At 41.8% G+C, this 17,459-nt stretch overlaps 1 protein-coding gene across 3 annotated transcripts; it reads right to left on the reverse strand.

The window, feature by feature from the left end:
- Positions 1 to 9: 9 nt before the first annotated feature.
- Positions 10 to 17,164, reverse strand: Pgant5 (polypeptide N-acetylgalactosaminyltransferase 5). 3 transcript variants are annotated; one of them, XM_018031040.2, is made up of 8 exons: positions 16,279 to 17,161; positions 5,221 to 6,047; positions 4,746 to 5,064; positions 4,383 to 4,560; positions 2,872 to 3,052; positions 1,899 to 2,137; positions 1,688 to 1,822; positions 10 to 1,548 (listed from the first exon to the last, which is right to left on the reverse strand). In XM_018031040.2, the coding sequence occupies exons 2-8, from the start codon at positions 5,867 to 5,869 to the stop codon at positions 1,399 to 1,401; spliced, it is 1,851 nt and encodes a 616-aa protein (XP_017886529.1). In that variant the 5' UTR covers positions 5,870 to 6,047; positions 16,279 to 17,161; the 3' UTR covers positions 10 to 1,398. The 3 variants fall into 3 exon arrangements, with proteins under 3 accessions (XP_017886529.1, XP_017886520.1, XP_017886536.1); XM_018031031.2 differs by lacking the exon at positions 2,872 to 3,052 and adding an exon at positions 3,937 to 4,117 and having other exon boundaries at positions 16,279 to 17,160; XM_018031047.2 differs by lacking the exons at positions 10 to 1,548; positions 1,688 to 1,822 and having other exon boundaries at positions 2,045 to 3,052; positions 16,279 to 17,164.
- Positions 17,165 to 17,459: the final 295 nt, after the last annotated feature.

A 17,459-nucleotide genomic window follows, 5' to 3' on the forward strand; every position in this document is an offset into this window, starting at 1 on the left:
TCTCCTAAATTGAAATTTTTAGTATATATTTTAAATATTATAAATGTACGATTCACGACGTCTCTCCTTGTTTTAAGATTACAGAATTAGTTCGTTTCTTTCATAACTCTTACGTCGATCAAGGTGAACATTTTCTTCGGAAACGATACTTTTTAGTTTTGTCGATCGTGTTCGTCGCGGGGTAGGAAAAATGTTTAATTCATAGTAATGCAAGGGAAGGGCGCCAGAATCTAATAACAACATTTTTACATTAGTTACAAGATGTCACATATTTCCATCTCGTCTCACGCGAGACAAGCATATTGCACTTGACATATTTCACATTTCTAGTTGACGTAGAAGATGAAATGAAAGTCTACGGAATAATTGTAACTATATAAGGTATTTGGGAGTATCATAAAAATATCTAGACTTTTCCTTTCCTTTCTTTTTAAGAAAATACGGAAGACGTTCTGTCTTGAATTTAAGAAAGTATTAAAAAAGTATAACAGTACAGTAGAATAACAGTCGATAGTGTTTTTCATAGTTTTAAACGATACCTCGTTAATCTCATATTGCTATGGCGAATTCAGGTATAAGTACATCGTCCGCCCTCTTCGAACGAACAAATCAAAGGGAGTAACGACTAAATTAATATACGAACAAGATGCAACAAGGAACTGTTAGAAATATCAGTATAAAAAGATTCAGTGCTCTTCCCTAATCGCTAGAAAAATTCTACGTTACAAGTCCTAGATCGTAATCGGTACTGTTACAATAAATGTCACTTGCATACCGAACAGGCATTCACTCTCTCACTTTAGGTAGCGATCATCATCCATGTCGGTCAAATGTATCTGTATGTTTTAAGCGCACTGATATATCCATCAGTCATCCGGCATTGCACTCATCCCATATTTATCAAATATGTCTCTCTTCTTTCGTATCAACAATTATTTATTTATAACAGTGTGTGTGGTCTTGATATGCTTTCCTCTCTACTGTCTATTAGAAATAAAAGACATTCACATGCACGTCCTTTCGTATATGTATATCACTTGTGTATATCCACGCGCGCAAACCGGCTCCTCGTTCCTCTCAACGCACTTGTGCATCATCGGTGAAGGCATACCATGAAAAATGGCAGTAAATAGATATATACGTACTGCTAGTAACAGCAAATAAATCCTATGAAACTAAAAAGCTGAATTCTTTTTAATCTTTCAGTTTCAATTTTTTATCTCCTTCACAGTCACTGTGTATCGAGCCAGCGTTCACTATTTCGATGAGATGTGACAGCTCTTACACGTACGGTATCGACTTGTCTTTATACGTGCGACGGAAGTCTCTCGACTATGAGCCGTTCATTGTACCGTTAAACAGATCAACAAGTATTACATGTGGATGTTGCTCCTCGTATTAGCTGGCCTGCCATTTGAATTTGCTACGCATAATCCATTTCTGGCCGATGTTGTGGGGGTCGCACTTCGCCAGCACCGGTTGCATAGCGTCGTTCGAACGAGGCTTCGACAAGCAGTGCCCTGTGTTCGTATGCTTGATCATCTTCGTCTGAAAAATAGTTTTACTTATAAAATATAATGTTCCCGATCACATTTTTTGGGAATTGCGGAATTTTCAGAAGCTCCCCCATCCGGACCAGATGATCAGGTTCTCGCACGCCTCTAATAGTTATTTAATTTCACCGTACCTCTTCGTTGTAAACCCACGCTTGATTTCCACCCATACCGTGACATCTTACTATTTTGACAGGACCTTGGGGACTAGCTGCATCAAGGCACATATCATCGGACATTATTTGCTGTCGTTTAGTGTAAGCAAACACCTGTTAGGCAGAGAAAACATCGATTTCAAAATCTGTTTATGTGTAATCGAGAATGGTTTCGTTAAAAAGTAAGCACCTGATTTCCACCCAATCCGTGGCAGTAACTAATTCCAACGTTCTCGTTCGTCCTTCTGCCCATAGTATCCAAACAAGTCTGCGTCTCAACGTTCTGCACGTCGCCCAAATAATAATAATCTAACGGCATCGGAGATTCCGGATAGATGTTCTCCAGGTACCATCTAAAGCTTTTACATTTGAGACGTTCCCTCAATTTGATTCTTTCGGAAACGTCCCCGACGGTTACGCTCCGAGCTCCTATAAACGAGAGGATCAGTTAAACATTTATCGTTACATCGTTTGCAATTGATGCGGTGGTGTGCTTGCACGTATGAGCATTCGCTGAAAGAAGGGTGCACGTGTATAAAGTATGTGCCAAAATAAAGACGTTGCCATGTACGGTGTACCGATGCTCGCAATGCTTGCGCTTCGAATGTGCTATTATTGTATACAGCTACTCTCCTCGAGTTCTCGAGTCAGAAAAGGAAAGTTTATATCCTGCTCGGAACAGGGTGCGAAGAAACTTTAAATTGAACCAAGTAACTTTTACTCGGTGTTTCCATTTTATACTGCAACCCTCTTTCCCGACGACTATTAATGAATATAACGTATCCTTTGTATGAAAACTGGACGAAAAGAAAAGGAACTTTTCCATTAGCTTCCTGGTAATATTAACGGGTATCTGATATACATATGCGTACGTGCTTTACTTCAAGCTAACAGTCAGATGCAATTTAATTAGAAGCCACTGATCACCCGAAGAAAAAACACATGCGAGATGAACGAAAAATAATAGTGAGAAAGCTGGGCCCGGTGATGGGCAACGGATGAAACGTTCTTTTGCGTTAAATTCGACCGGACAGAGAGAAGGACAGACCCAGGCTCGTGTTGACCATCACCGATGCGGATTTGAAAGAAATCAGCGTAGACAGAATTGCGGGGGTTTCTAAGGTCTAAGTTCTCTTCCCAGCGATTCTGGGTGTTAGTGCTACCTGGATTAATGTTGTAATAGAAGTACTTCCATTGGTCCAACCAGACCTCAGCGAGTCGCGCATTGTTGTGGTTCACGATCTTGCTGGTACCACCGGGGAATGTATACGGTGTTGACTTACGGAATACATGACCAACGTGCGAGCACGTTGCGATCTCCAACGTCCCACCACACATCCATATCTAACCAACTCAGTTTTGTTAGTATGTTAGCAATTACAGAAAAAAACAACAATAATAATAATTGACAGTTGAACGAAAAAAACAAACAGAACAGAAGGATCTAATATTCGGGACGGACTCGCTTGTTCTCCACTCTGGTACCTATAATGTGTACATCGTTTATGAGAATGTCAGTCAATAAGGAAGTAAGCAAACTCGTTTTGTTAGTCGGCTGGATGGATGAGTGGTTAAGACTTTATTGAAATGCAAAGAAACAATTATTCCTGCAAATCAAATTTCGTATAGTCAACGAAAGGATACCAGAAATTTGCTTGGCGCACGCAGAAATCATACTCGCACACATCATGAAGATACACGGTGATACTTTAAACATACATGTTAATAAAATTCTATGCAAGAACAAATATAATGTTGTTAATGGCACGCTGGCAAACACGCTTAGGAATAATTTTACAGATAACAATTGGCTACGTTACGTGTTAATATCTTTCAACATCTAAAGCATTAGGAGCTGTAGAAATAGTTACGAAACTTTTCTCTGAATTAGATACTCCTCGGAATTTTCTTCACATCGTTTGTATCAGATACCCGTCAAGTACGCGTAGATGCTAACGAATTTACTTTGAGATTCATTTACACGCTCTAACGTGTTCCACACTGAAGTTCGCTAAACGCTATACGAGAATTAACAAATCTCGAACTTTGCTTTACCTTCTCCGGGTTATCTCGTCGAATATCCGTTCTCTCATTTAAGAGAGTCAATAACAAATCTCTTCTACAAAAGTGAACGCTCGTCGATCATAGAGATACTCAACGTTATCAACGTCGCAGTTACATTAAAACGAAAATGTATTTAGAGAAATGAAAAACACGCTTTGTCTAACCTGGGTTCATGGCATAGTAAAAATCTCTCCACTCATCCATCCAGACTTCAGCCACCCTAGCCGCATTGTGTAGGACTATTTTGCTGACACCACCAGGGAATGTATACGGACTCTTGTCCCGGAACACATGCCCAACGTGTGAGCACGGAATGATTTCTAACGTTCCACCGCATTGCCATACCTACAACGTACTTATGACTTCACAAATGAAAGTTAAAGCTTCTGCGTTTAAAGCATCAAAAAGAGACAATGACATGAATAAGGATCTAGAGAATCCAATTGGCTACAAAAGGAAATAAAAACGTGGACAAGAATTTCCTTCTTCTGGGATCACCTGCGAATCTGCGGTAAAAAAATGCCGTATTTGCTTGGCCGTTTAATGATTCTATTTCCGTCAAACAATTCGAACGGATAAGACAAATATATTGCGGCCGATCAATACTCACCCGGAAGCTCATTTCGAGGTTTTCACCGCCCCAAATATCCATGCCCTCGTCGTATGCTCCCAATTCGTAAAAATATTCTTTATCGATAGAAAATAAACCGCCAGCCATCGTCGGCGTCCTCAGGGGTGCCGTTCGGTCTCCCAATCTCCTATCCATTTCTCTCTGAGCTACTCTGTACCTTCAGAATTGAAAAATATTTCGACAATCAGAATAAGTAACAAATCTGATAAAGGTACGCAATAAAGAATTAAAGTATCATCAATTAAAAAATATCTACAAAAATACATATGCACTGGATTTGCAATAAAATCTTATTAAACATATTGTCGTATCTTATCAGTCTGATAAGATATCGATTCTTACCATCTGAAGTTCAGTTTCCAATTGAAACCTCCCCACGTCATGTCACTGGCTGGAATATATTCGAAGGTATCGTCGCTGATCACATCGATAATAGGGCAGACGACGGTGGTCCTGTCCTCGACGATTCTGGCCAACAGTGGCTCTAGCCAGCCTTCGGTACATTCGCAGTGAGCGTCGAGAAACGTAATAACTTGTCCCTTCACGTGTTTCGCGCCGAGTAATCTGGCTCTGATCAACCCGGATCTCTTCTCCGTACGGTAGACGTATGTAGGGACTGGTAGCGTTTTTACATAATTTTCCAGATCTTGTTTCAAGTGATCTGTAAATAAAAACAAGTACTCTTATAATCACTTGTCAAACATTATTTAGAAATCGGAAACTGAGATTGCCAAAGTCGACGAGCATAACAACCGCGCCCGACGACTCCGCGCCGCGCCCTGAACCAACCCAGTTCCTGTACAAACCCTCAACTCACCTTGCTCGCTCTTATCGTCCACCAATATAATTTCTTTGAGCAGCGTCCGGGGTGAGCGATTGATCACTGACCAAACGGTCCTCAACAGCGTGCTCCACGCCTCGTTGTGGAACACGATCACGATGCTCGTATCCGGCAGGTACTTGCCGTACTTCTTGCTCTTGCATCCCTCTAGGCGAATGTCTTTCAGGGAACGGTTCAACGAGATCATGTCGCTGGCCATCAGATTGAACTGGTTCAGCTTGAACAGCTCCTGCTGCTTGGCCTCGTCTTCCGGCGAGATGTGCACCGCCGCGCCCATCTCGCCGGGCATACCCTTGTTCTCTCGCACCACTTTGGCCGGCCTCCACAGATTCAGCTCCGACTGTCCATACCGTTTTTTAGTCTGCTGCTGATGCTGCTGCTGCTGATGAAGGTTCGGCGACTGGATCTGTCCGTCGTCCTTCAACGCCTCCTTCTGCGAATGCGGCAGGCCCTCCTCCGTTAAAGCCTGTTGCTGCTGCTGCTGTTGCTTCTCGGTGCAACCCCACCCGGACCCTCCGATGCAGTCCGAATAGAGCATCAGCACCATCACGTCCACCAGGAACCATACCAGCGACGTGAGCAGTATCACTTGGCACGTGTGAATACGAATCTTGGAACGGAACATGGTGTGACGGGGCCGGTCGTCTGCCGCCCTGAGCTCATCACCCGATTCTTCGCGGTTGGAGGCGCCCAAGAGCTGCTTCCTGTCCGACCGGACCGTTCAACGACCGTTCGCTACCGACTCTTCAACGGGAACACTGTGCTCGGGTCGGTTAATTACTTACATGACTGCCTCTCAAGATCTGAACAGAATAAAAAGATTCTACGTTTACTGCGACGAATCATGATAATGATTTGACACGGGATTAGGGAAATGCGAGATCATCAATAGGATATGTGTGTATGTGTAATGAAGGAATCAGAAGCCTCTGAAGTGATCGTCACGATTCTCTGACAAAATAATAAATTATATAATAGGACGTCGAATTAGAATGGAAAATTATATGCTGGATTTAATAACAGAAATAAACAGTTAAAAGATTTACGGAGCGTTACGCTGCAATGCGTAAGGCGTGTAACGGAGGTTTAAGAGCAACGAACAGAGTCGGCAAAAACATTGATCGCGAGTATTTCTTTTTTTTTAATAGAGTTCAGGAAATATCTCGAGTTCACACGAAAGACTTTTATCAGATCGTTGTATTAAAAATGCAAACGGTTTTCCTATCGAGCTTTCCGATTGCATGTATCAATCGTGTATACGGTGAATACATTCTTATCAACGTGGAAAGCTAGTATGACCCGCAGCACAGTTTCTACTCTCGGCGAGCTGCAAGACCTGAACTTCAACCCCTGGAGACTAATTCTCCGAGCAAACTCGGCGCCCCAAATGAGCTTAAAATTCAGTCACTGGACCTACGATCTTCGATTTCCAACGAGGTAACCGAAATTTTAGGGGATAATATAAATTTTACGAGTATCCAGTTGAGAGAACAGAATTTTCAAAATACCTGGGGATTCAAGTTGATAGTTATTTAAAATTGAACCATTACATAAGGTATGTAATTATATCGGTTATATATTCTTGTTAACAGATTCAAAGATGTTAAGCAGTCTATCCCGAGTATTCGAATATACTATCACAAATTCTTTATATTGGTTTAGTAAGGCGCCTTAAAAAATAAAAAGTGGAGAACAATTTATAGTTTCATGTAATCTATTGGATTTTGTATATTGAATCTTCGTATGCTTCGTTCGCCTGTTACTACGTACTATGTTTGACCAAGAACTTATTACGAGTGGTAAATAATTCGTATACGCGGCGCATATTTGTTGACTAAGCCGGTGTCCGTGTTTCGACTGGTATTATAAAGAGTTGCGGTGAACAATCAAGCCGGAAGTCACGCGAGGCCGTTTATTTATCACGTGAATAATACATAGAGACCATTTACCATTATCGATTCGGTTCTCGGTGCCACCTATCGCGAACACAGCCATCCCTATGGGTAACAAGGCTAATTGGTTCCTTATTACTACCCAGGTTTGGGGTTTCTACGAAATTTGTCCGCTCTGAAAAAACATATCACCTAATGCGGCTGGTACAGAGTAGAAAATTAATCGCGATCCGTAATAATAACGCGGAGTAAATTAATAGCGAGATAGATTTGTTATCGTCCTATAAAATATTACACAAGCCCCAGGTGTTACTCATTACATACGCACGCAGACGAACGGAGGATAGAATTTAAAATAACTGCGGAGCGTGCACATTCTTGCGTTTCTACCATCCGTCCTCAACGTGAATATTATACAGGATGAATGGGTGAGAAGGAAAAAAAAGAGCGAGAACCGTCACTCGAAGCGGATGGAACAAAGACAGTTCTGTGGGACATTTTACGCGTTTTGATCGACGGATCGAGAGGTTGTTTGTTGGTTTTTTTTACGGCTGTGGTACAGGAGGATGAACGCGATAAAAGCCGGGTGGAACCTTCCCTGACGCGCGCGCGCGCGTATATATTCCGTCGGAAGAACGATTGTTTTCGCGATAATTCGAAACGGAACGAGACCAGAGTGGATTATTCCCCACTGACGGTGAAACATAAAACAGGAAAATATATCGTTACGGTTTTATTATTAGATCGAATAATGGCGAACGTCATTGGGTCAATCACGAACGTAGCTTACAGAAATGCATACATTGTATATTTCAGAAATTGAATACGTGCATTGTTGCAATAAATGCATTCTTCTTGATAGAGAGTTCTCCAGGTTGCACGTTGATAATTAGACTAATTATATTAATTAATGAACGCTAATGAAAGTAGAAAATGAAAAATGATGAAGACAGACGGACGGCAGCAACATCTCTCATCTAATTAATTCTTACAACCCTCCCAAGCTCTTAGTTATTACATTTTTGCCTACGTATAAATACAATTTTAAATAGAAATATCTCTTGGTGAATCCCTGCCTTTCCGTTTCGTTAAACTGTACACGTCTCTCTAGGCCTCGTCGGCTGGCAGAAACGATTTTCGCTGCTGGCTGCGGGGTAAGATAAAGAGCCTAGGCGAGAGGAACGGAAGGAAGAAACTCGAGCGGAGCTATTATACTGTTTATAAGCTGCTTAAAGGTCGCCTCGAGTGAGATCCGGGAACCGCGAGCGTGAACAGAAAGCGAGAACATCGTGCTCGTTGTCGCGCTTACAATAATGATCGAGTGATCGCGACGGCTCGGAAGTGTTCCGTGGAAATTCACAAGCAACCAGCTGCATACAGTCTACGACAAGAACCTCCACGTATCTCCGATCTGTACAATTTAAAACGTCGAGGGTTTCATAAATAGTCGAGAAGAATTCACGTTCTCCTTTACAAATGATCACTGCGAAATGGTGCCTGAAAAAATGTCAAATCTCATTTCATTTCCAAGCTGGATGCACTTTTTGGAACATACAGTATTTACAAGTTAGAACATGAATTGGATGAAGTTCATTAGGAAATATTTATAAATAGGTATTTCCATAAACGTCAGAGTACTTTGGACAGGTTTGTATAATCCTAAAACAAACGCTAGATCGATAGGTCTTTTATTTTAGGCGGTCACACTGGTAAGGCCCCAATGTGAATAGATGCAAATGTCGAGAGATCTGTATATAGACTTTTGTGATCGAGTGTAGCTATTTGTCTATGGGTATCCGTGCTTGTGAGTGTAATTCACCGAGCAGGATGTTCCTGGGAAAGTGGAGAATAAACGGAACCAACCTGTCTGCCACTGATGTTAATTAATTGCGAATTCTGGTAAGTCATTCACTTCCATCTAGATAGCGAGCGTGTGTCGCGTTTATAGGGGCCGATGATTACGCTTCACTGGAAACGACCCAACGCTTCTTTTAAATTAGAGAAACGAGCTGAAACGTGTTTGATAAAATGTTTAATAACGGCCCCGTCTCTGATCACTCGGAGAGGCGAGTCTCGAGCAACAGTCGACGGAAAGTTCGACGAGAGCTCACCCCGAGAACTCCGTTAAAGGTTGCAGCCAAGTCCGGCAGGCAATAAGCAGCCCAGACGAACTCCGACCCTACGGATGGGAAATGTCAAACAAATCCGGAGTCGAGCGAATTCGCGGGGATACTTTAGCTCTGCGGTAGCCTCGGTAAGATGGATTTTGTTTGATTTGCCGCCACGGTACCCTTGAGAAATACCGAACCCAGGGGAGGGACGGGGAAGAGGAGTTGTAATTTTAATTGACATTGTCGGGCAAGTAGAAGTCGTCGAGTGGAACTTCAAATTACTCCTTTTTACCTCTAGCACTCTTGACGATAAAAGGCTGTAAGATGAAACAGATTACTTTTTCTTAAAAGTAATATCTGCCATGAATTATTAAATATTATTCAGGCAGCTGAAACTCGTCTTCGCTGAATTTCAGGATTCAACTCCTCGATCAATTTAATCGTCGAAAGATATTATAAAATAAGAAATTCTGTTATCGATTAATTCGCAAATAGTTTTTCGCTCCCGGCGGGCGAGGTACACAAGAAACGTTGAGCAACGAGCCACGTTTCTTCCTCCCGTATCTCGTTTGCACAAGTGCACTGCGCGTCGGCTCATTATTATTCCGCTAATTTGCCTTCGTAAATGGCCGGTGTTCCATGCAGCGTCTCTCTTGCGAAACCCGATGCCTTCCACGAGATATTCGACGCTCCTTCGAGGTGGCTGCGATTTCAATTTTATAATTACTGGTGCTCTCGCAACGTCCGATTGCGCAGACACGGGATTTTCAATAGAAGATTCGCAAATGTCCCGAAAGCCTGTCGTTCCCCGGGGAGTCGACAGCCATATTACGAAGCAGGGTGAAATCGACGAAACCGATCAAAGGATAAGCTTATAAAAAATGCATGAGCCTTTGGACTGTTTTCTTTCGAGAGGAAAATGGGATACTTTAACGTAGTTTCCTATGTTCCACGAGCAAAGTAGGTCGTTTAAGATTATTTATCTACAGAGTTCTTTGACCCGTCTATTTTCGTACACGTTCAATAAATTCCCTGAAATATATTAACCTGTAGACCACCGGTATCAGTTACATCCGAACGTGTTTAAAACGTTGCATATGACATGAATAATTATTATACATATGTACAGTGCTCTTCGCTTGAATAGCCTCGGTTAAAAACTGATGTATGCTTATAAGTTTGTGTCAAGTAAAAGAGTATTATTAAAAATTCTTGCTTACTAATTAGATCCATTTGCATAAAAAATTCGTAGGTAACATTAACTCACATTGATGTACATTTGGGAAATATATTGGAAGTATAATATCTGGTATAATAATAATGAGGTATAATTCCAGGCTTCCATATGAATAGCCTTCAAGTGTTTAGTCACAGTCGATGCATTGCGATAGATCAGAGAAGAAATATTTACAAAAATTCTACATTTTATTATTTTACATATCTATGTTATCTTAAGGTATTTTGAAGTAATACGGGCTGTTCGAGGCTGTCCAAGTGAACAGTATGTCTTGTAAAGTACACTAATTCCTACATTAATTCTTGAGCTGATATTTTGGTGGTCTAAAGATCAAAGCAGCCACCTGCAGACAATGGATTAAAACGAGGATTAGACCAAAAAGTCTATCGATCATATCGGTTCGATAATAATAACAGTGACATCAATAATCAATGATATCATAATTATTACCACTATAATTGCGACTATAATCTATTATCAATGAATAGATATCTCTTACTCATAATGTACTTTCAAAGTAATTACGGCAACTTGCGGAGCTTCGTCTATCGTAGAAATTCTTTTAAACCCTCTCGTCTCATTCAGATTGATAACGTCGAATCTAAATGCGATCATTTAAAATTCTATAAGTTCCGCTTATCACGACGTAGTAATACCTGACACCGTGGCAGAAAAGCTGCCTCTATCAGCATCCTTGATAATCGACCTATCTCTCTTACCACTGCATCGTAACCGATCAAAGATTTTGTCGCCATATAATGCTATTATGCTGATAAAAGAAGATAACAAAAAAATTTAATTTTTATCTCGCATTCCTCACGCTACCAAAAATTTGATAATATTTTAAAGAATTCAATACCTCACTAAATGTCGCGTACCTAACAAATTTTCAAACTCGATTTTCTCGCAAATGACGCCCCGTATGAATAAACTATATTCCTCGTTTTCGACTACACTTTATGTGAGGAATCATCCCCTTGCCGGTTGTACCACGATTTCGTAAACAACCTGTATTTAAACGGCTCGGTTCGTGTATTAATATAACGCGAACACAGTAATAGCGGCGTCTGAGGGAAATCGTGTTGTAGAAACACGATGTTACGGGTTCAGTACACGGCCTAATTCGCACTTCATTTCGTCGAATGGAAATTAAAGTAAATCTGGTTTAATGTCGGCCACCGCCACCGCGCCGGAACGGTTTAACTGCAGCTGGTACTCGCGTAGCCTCGGAACAAATAATCGTACAAACGCGGATTATTCGATCGTTTACATCTCCCCGATTGTTCGGGCGAAATTGTGCGAGCGAGAGAGTGGGACTCGAATGGAAATCAACCTTCGAATGAACACTCGCTCGTTTTCTGCTTTCACGAATACTAAAAGGCCACTGATGAATTCAATGCGTCAGCTACCTTCCCAATTTTATTACTTCTATCGAGTGACCTGGTGTTCGATATTGACGGTAATTTTTCGTACCATTCGTTTGAGGTGTAATTCGAAATTCTTGTGTCAACATTTCGGAATGATAAGAGAACACCGAAGAATGTCTTTTCTTATCGCTTAGATCGCACATAAACTGAAATATAATATTAAACTCTAAATGATAACTCGTATATAATGCGACCACGTGTCCAACGTACAAGCATGAAGCAGCAAGGGTGCATTCATACATACATACATACATGTGTGAGGCTGACGGTGTCTCACAGAAATATAAGTCGACGTGACATAAAAAGCCCGGCTGAAATGGGTTATTATGAATAATTCGTATTACTTCCCCGAAAGCATCGGAACCAACTTTACTCTGTACAACCCGGCGGAGTCCTATAATGCAATTTCTACTTTTTCCAACCGGGCTCGGAATCGGATTTTATGATGCACTCGAGCCAGGAGTTCAGGAAACAGCGTCCAAAATGAAGCCGCGGCATCAGTGGGGCGGGTTAATTCGGGTAATCTAATAAAAATTGTTCGCCCTCCGTTTCCAACTACGAAGAGAACGGTCGGAGAGACAAAACTGTTTCTAAATTTAAATGAAACTGGTATTTGTTCAGTAGATAACGAATTTAGTGGACGGACCTTCTATAAACGCTTTAAGTATGAAACAAACATAGGCCGAACCAATAATAATCATCGTATTTACTGATTCCGTTAAGGATGTATTGGGTATACAGTCAGTACCAAAAGTTTATGTACCTTAGAAAAACGCATTTCCTATAATTAAAAAGAAATCAGACGTCGGAAAAATAATGCTAATAATAAATATCTACTAAATAAATCTAACTCCTACTAAATACATCCTTAAAGAACTTCGTAAGTGTCAATACGGATATTCAGTAAACCGTGTTGATAAAAATAAAACAAATGTATCGATTCTATTTTTACTGTCCACATTCGCGCGGTTGAGTCCAGCCCTGGTTTCCGGCTGACGAGGTGCCACGCACGGTGGTCGTTCGCGCGAAAAAATGGGCCATAAAGCAAACCCGATTGAATACCCAGTGTGCATCCTCCGACGCGGTGCAATTCGCGGCGTGAAGTATGGACGTAATTAACACCAGCGACGATTTGAGTTATCGCGTCCGTCCATTGTTAGTCGCTACTGAGAAATTCTCCGTTGAAAATCGTGGCTGCACGACGTCGTCTCGTCGTCATTCCGTTTCTCTTCTGTTGTCAACACGCGATGGATCGACAACGGAAACGAACAACACCTTCAAGGTAACGAAAACCGGGTTAACAATCTTCGACATGAAATCCTCGGTTAAATATCGCCGCCTCGGAATCCTCACGGTCGACGGACAAAATTATTTTGGAAGAATAACATCTCCCCGATATTCTACAGCATATATCAACGTCCAAACAAATGCAAATTTAACGATCATATGAATTCATTACACTCGTTTTCAGTAAGCGGATTTACGAGATTCCGAGTTGGGTTATATTTGCAAAAATAATAGAGCAAGCGAAATAGGAATCTCCCAAAAAAATAAATATATACTGACAATGAAGATGATAGAATACCTTTATTTGAAAATCAGGCTTAATATTTTATTTTATTTATTGACGCAATCTCATCTATTTTTGTTACAAAAAAGAGGTATTCATTACGAGCAATTAACGTTTCATTTTCAGAAGACATTCGTGAATGCAAGTTAAATAGCTTCCGAGACCTAAGCAAATTCTTACCTCTGTTTCCAAAGTTCAGTAATGCAGGTAGTACAATACTCTTAATTATGCCGACGAATAATACCGGTGGATACAATGAACACCGCGGTATCGTACGAATACCGTTATTACGCCGAGTTATACGGGTCAGAAAACCGGCATGATCAAATCTTCCGGGTAACGATGAAACAAATTAACAGCGTTACGCGTAATGGAAGAAACGAGTGGAATGATTGATACACATTTTTCTGAAACGCTTCGCGGATTAACCCGGGCATCGTGTCGTGCGTCATCGCATATGCTTTTAACTGAATTCTCGGAATTCTGCAGCCTCGGTTCAATCGGTTTTTAATTACGAATAGAAATGATAAAGAAATGAAATTATTCAGAGATTAATTGTAGAAGGAAATAAGAAGATTTCGCTGTCAATTACCTGTTTCAGTATGATCGGGAATTACGTAGAAACAATATTGTACACCTAATTTATCGATCCGTCCAGTGTATTAGGCATCCCACATCTCCGCGAGATTGTAACGTTCGAGCATGCGGCGTTACAAATCGAATTATGCACGTGCCGGAGGTTCGCTGGGCTCGTTGAAAGCCACGTCTCTGCGGGTCGAGTGTCGTGAACAATTCGCGTTAAAGCTCACCGAGCAATCTTCAGAGGTTTCTCAAACGGATACAGATAAAAGCGACACGATTTTCACGAAATCCTTGCGACTTGCATTTCGAGAACACAAAATAAAAACTCGTAACGTGTTTCAATCCCTGAATCCCAATACTACGAATTCGATGCGTTCAGAGAAGAACGTAAATGTATAAAGAATCCAATTTATAGAATATTAAAAGTATAATAGACTTCATTATTTTTTAACGATGTCACAAAAATTCACGATGGAACTCGTTTCGGCTAACGTTTTTCAGCCGCGAAGAATTAACCTTCGGTTGCACGCGCAAGTTCACGAGACGCGAATTTACAAATTACCATTTTCACTCGGCGCACGTCCTATTCACTTATGAAAGTCTCGTGACCCGTTCCCTTCTGGTTTCTTTTTCCCACCATTCGTTTTCCTTCGTCGAACTCTGGCGACGCGTCGCGTTTATATACCGTTATCGTTCGAGGGGCCCGTCGAGAATTCAGAGTACTACGGTTCACCTTAGACTCTGATTAAATGATAACTTTACGATGTCCAGTTTGCTTTCAACTGTATCGGATCGATGTACGGTATTGTTCAATAGAGGTGAGACATAAATGTTCGATCGTACGAACCGAACGATTGATAACAAGAATTGCCTCGCGCGAACCATTTCGTTATCTCGTGAATGTCTAATGTAAAATACAGGTAATAATGAATTGCATTTCGTTTAGTTATTTTTTCAGTGATAAGCGGCCGGTTTAAAAGTCATGATTATCGAACCGCTTTGATAATCTAATGGTAGCATGGAATATCGATAAAACTAAGTCAGGAAATGAATTCTGTCGAGATTTTTATCTGTGTATTTGGGAACAAGATTAACGATATTGAGAACTGATTAAATTATGAAAGAAAAGTAAAATTCTTCTGCATTTTAAGAAGTATTCGACGAGAGTCATAAATATTAAAAATAGAAATTAAAAAAAGCGACTGTAAGTGAATACCTTCTGGGCTGAACTTCGCTTTGACGGAAATTCTTGTGACTATTCACGATGTTATGATTTCCGTCTGTACAAAAAGAAATAGAGAGAAGTGTCCCCCGAGACGAAATTTTATCCATCTTCTGCTTCATAATCAGAATTTTAATGCGTTCCTCGTGAATAGCGTTTCAACAGCTATTGTCGCGATGAAATCGTTTTGTGACTATAGAAGAGGGATCGCACCGATGCACGTGTCCTTGCAGATCGAGTAACGTGTCTTCTCGAGCTGTTCGATTCACTCATCGGAGGGAACTTTATACATGAGACCTTTCACTCGTTTTATTAATCACCGCCGAGGTATGCTGCATTTACCTATTTAACGTTCTTCGCGGGAAAGAAACCGGCTTCTCACCATGAATAATTTATCCTTTAATAAAGGTCCGAGGTGGCTCGTGGCCGGTACAGATCGGGGAACACGAGTTTCGGATTTTATTAAGAAAAGAGAAATCGCTCAAATTTTTCGAACGTGTTCTTACGTTATTCAACAGAAGCTACGATTGATTACTGGTATTTGCGCTTCAGTTTTACCGTGCAAGAACAATGATTAATATAAATAGCACAACGTCAATGTAACAGTTTATAATTAACTCGACGACTGATGTCGTTGCGGGATGAAAAAAGATTTGGTCTCGCTACGTAATTCTAAAGGATAAACCGTATAAAATAGCCTTCGTTAAAAGAGGATTAGTCTAAGATCCTGCGAAGGACGTCGGGAGAAGACAAGCTGGTGTGCCGCATTCCATTAAACGGAATACCAGCGAAGCCGGTAGGAGGAAATCTGCGGCTAGCGAGAACGAGACGGTTCTACGGTAAATCGGAAACGCGATTATATCGTAGAAGAAGCAATCCGTGAACGTGACCACGTCGAATATAACACGTATAGAAATCCACGCAGTAGCACCGTTACAACGCACACCACATGGTCGGGTGTCGGCCGCGTGACACGAGCTAAAAAGACATTACCTGTTTTACGTTGCCCGATAGCGTGCCCTTTCGATCGACGTCCAGCTTCCGGTTCACTCGACGTCGCTCCTTTATGGGACCACAAAACAAGTCTGATGGTTAATGGTATCGTTCGGTCGTCGGTTTTCTACCCTCCTCTACTCCACCGATGCACCGCACAAAAGTCTGTTATTAAACGCACGGTAAATAGATGGCGGAATTCCCGTCGTGACGGAATATGGATACGTCCGGGACACGTTTCGCGATCCTTTGATACACGTCACGGAACGTTCGCGGGCCACGATTGTTCTTCGTGTGCAGCAGGACGAAAGGAAAGCGGGACGCGGAATGCGCACACGGTATGCGATAGATCAGAGAGACGCCAGGTGCGAGCAGCGGACGATCGGTCGAACTTCTTTCAACGACGACCACGACGAATGTGCACTTCGCTCGCGACGGTCAACGCTGTCACACACGACACGACGACGAGACACACGCGCCCGGACCCCTCCTCCTCCTCCTCTTCCTTCAGCCGTGACACAACGCGCGACCGTTTTCCGCGAGCAACGGTTGATCAGCACGGATCTCATTGATGATACGCACCTCTTATGACCTAGTAACGAGAACGCCTCCAGGTGCACATCCCGCGCGCGTATTGCATATGTGTAACGTCTGGCAACGTCCGACGCTGTGGAGTTATCACCGAGGTTAGGGCAACGACGGTGGGGGACACCTGTTCGACATCCGTAGCACCACTTTCTATGCTTCGACGCCGGTGCGACTGGGTCTACTATCGATACTGGGCCCCCGATATGCGTTCGAGAAACCAGAAGTCGAGACTTATCGGACCCAACGCGACACGGCGGTCTTCGACTCCATTCACGCTCCACTCGCTCTCATTGATTCCGCCGCAACGACCAATGCGTCGCTCGCGGTCGCTGCCCCAGTTACGTTCGCCGTTACCACTGATGATAATGACACAAATAATCATTCTTCTAAAAATATTTATTCTATATTCTGTTCATTGTTTAGTATAAAAATGCTAGCAATTTGTACAAGGTATAATAGTCTTCGCTCAATATCATCTTTGCTTAGGGTCACCACACGTCCTCTTTTCCCCGGACATTCAAAATCTAAATATATATACGTATCATCGTATCACACGTATCATACGTATAAAAATATGTCCTCTTTTTATCCCC

Source organism: Ceratina calcarata, unplaced genomic scaffold (genome assembly GCF_001652005.2).
Source record: "Ceratina calcarata isolate Rehan_Ccalc_2016 unplaced genomic scaffold, ASM165200v1 scaffold127.2, whole genome shotgun sequence".
NCBI classification, from domain to species: domain Eukaryota; kingdom Metazoa; phylum Arthropoda; class Insecta; order Hymenoptera; family Apidae; genus Ceratina; species Ceratina calcarata.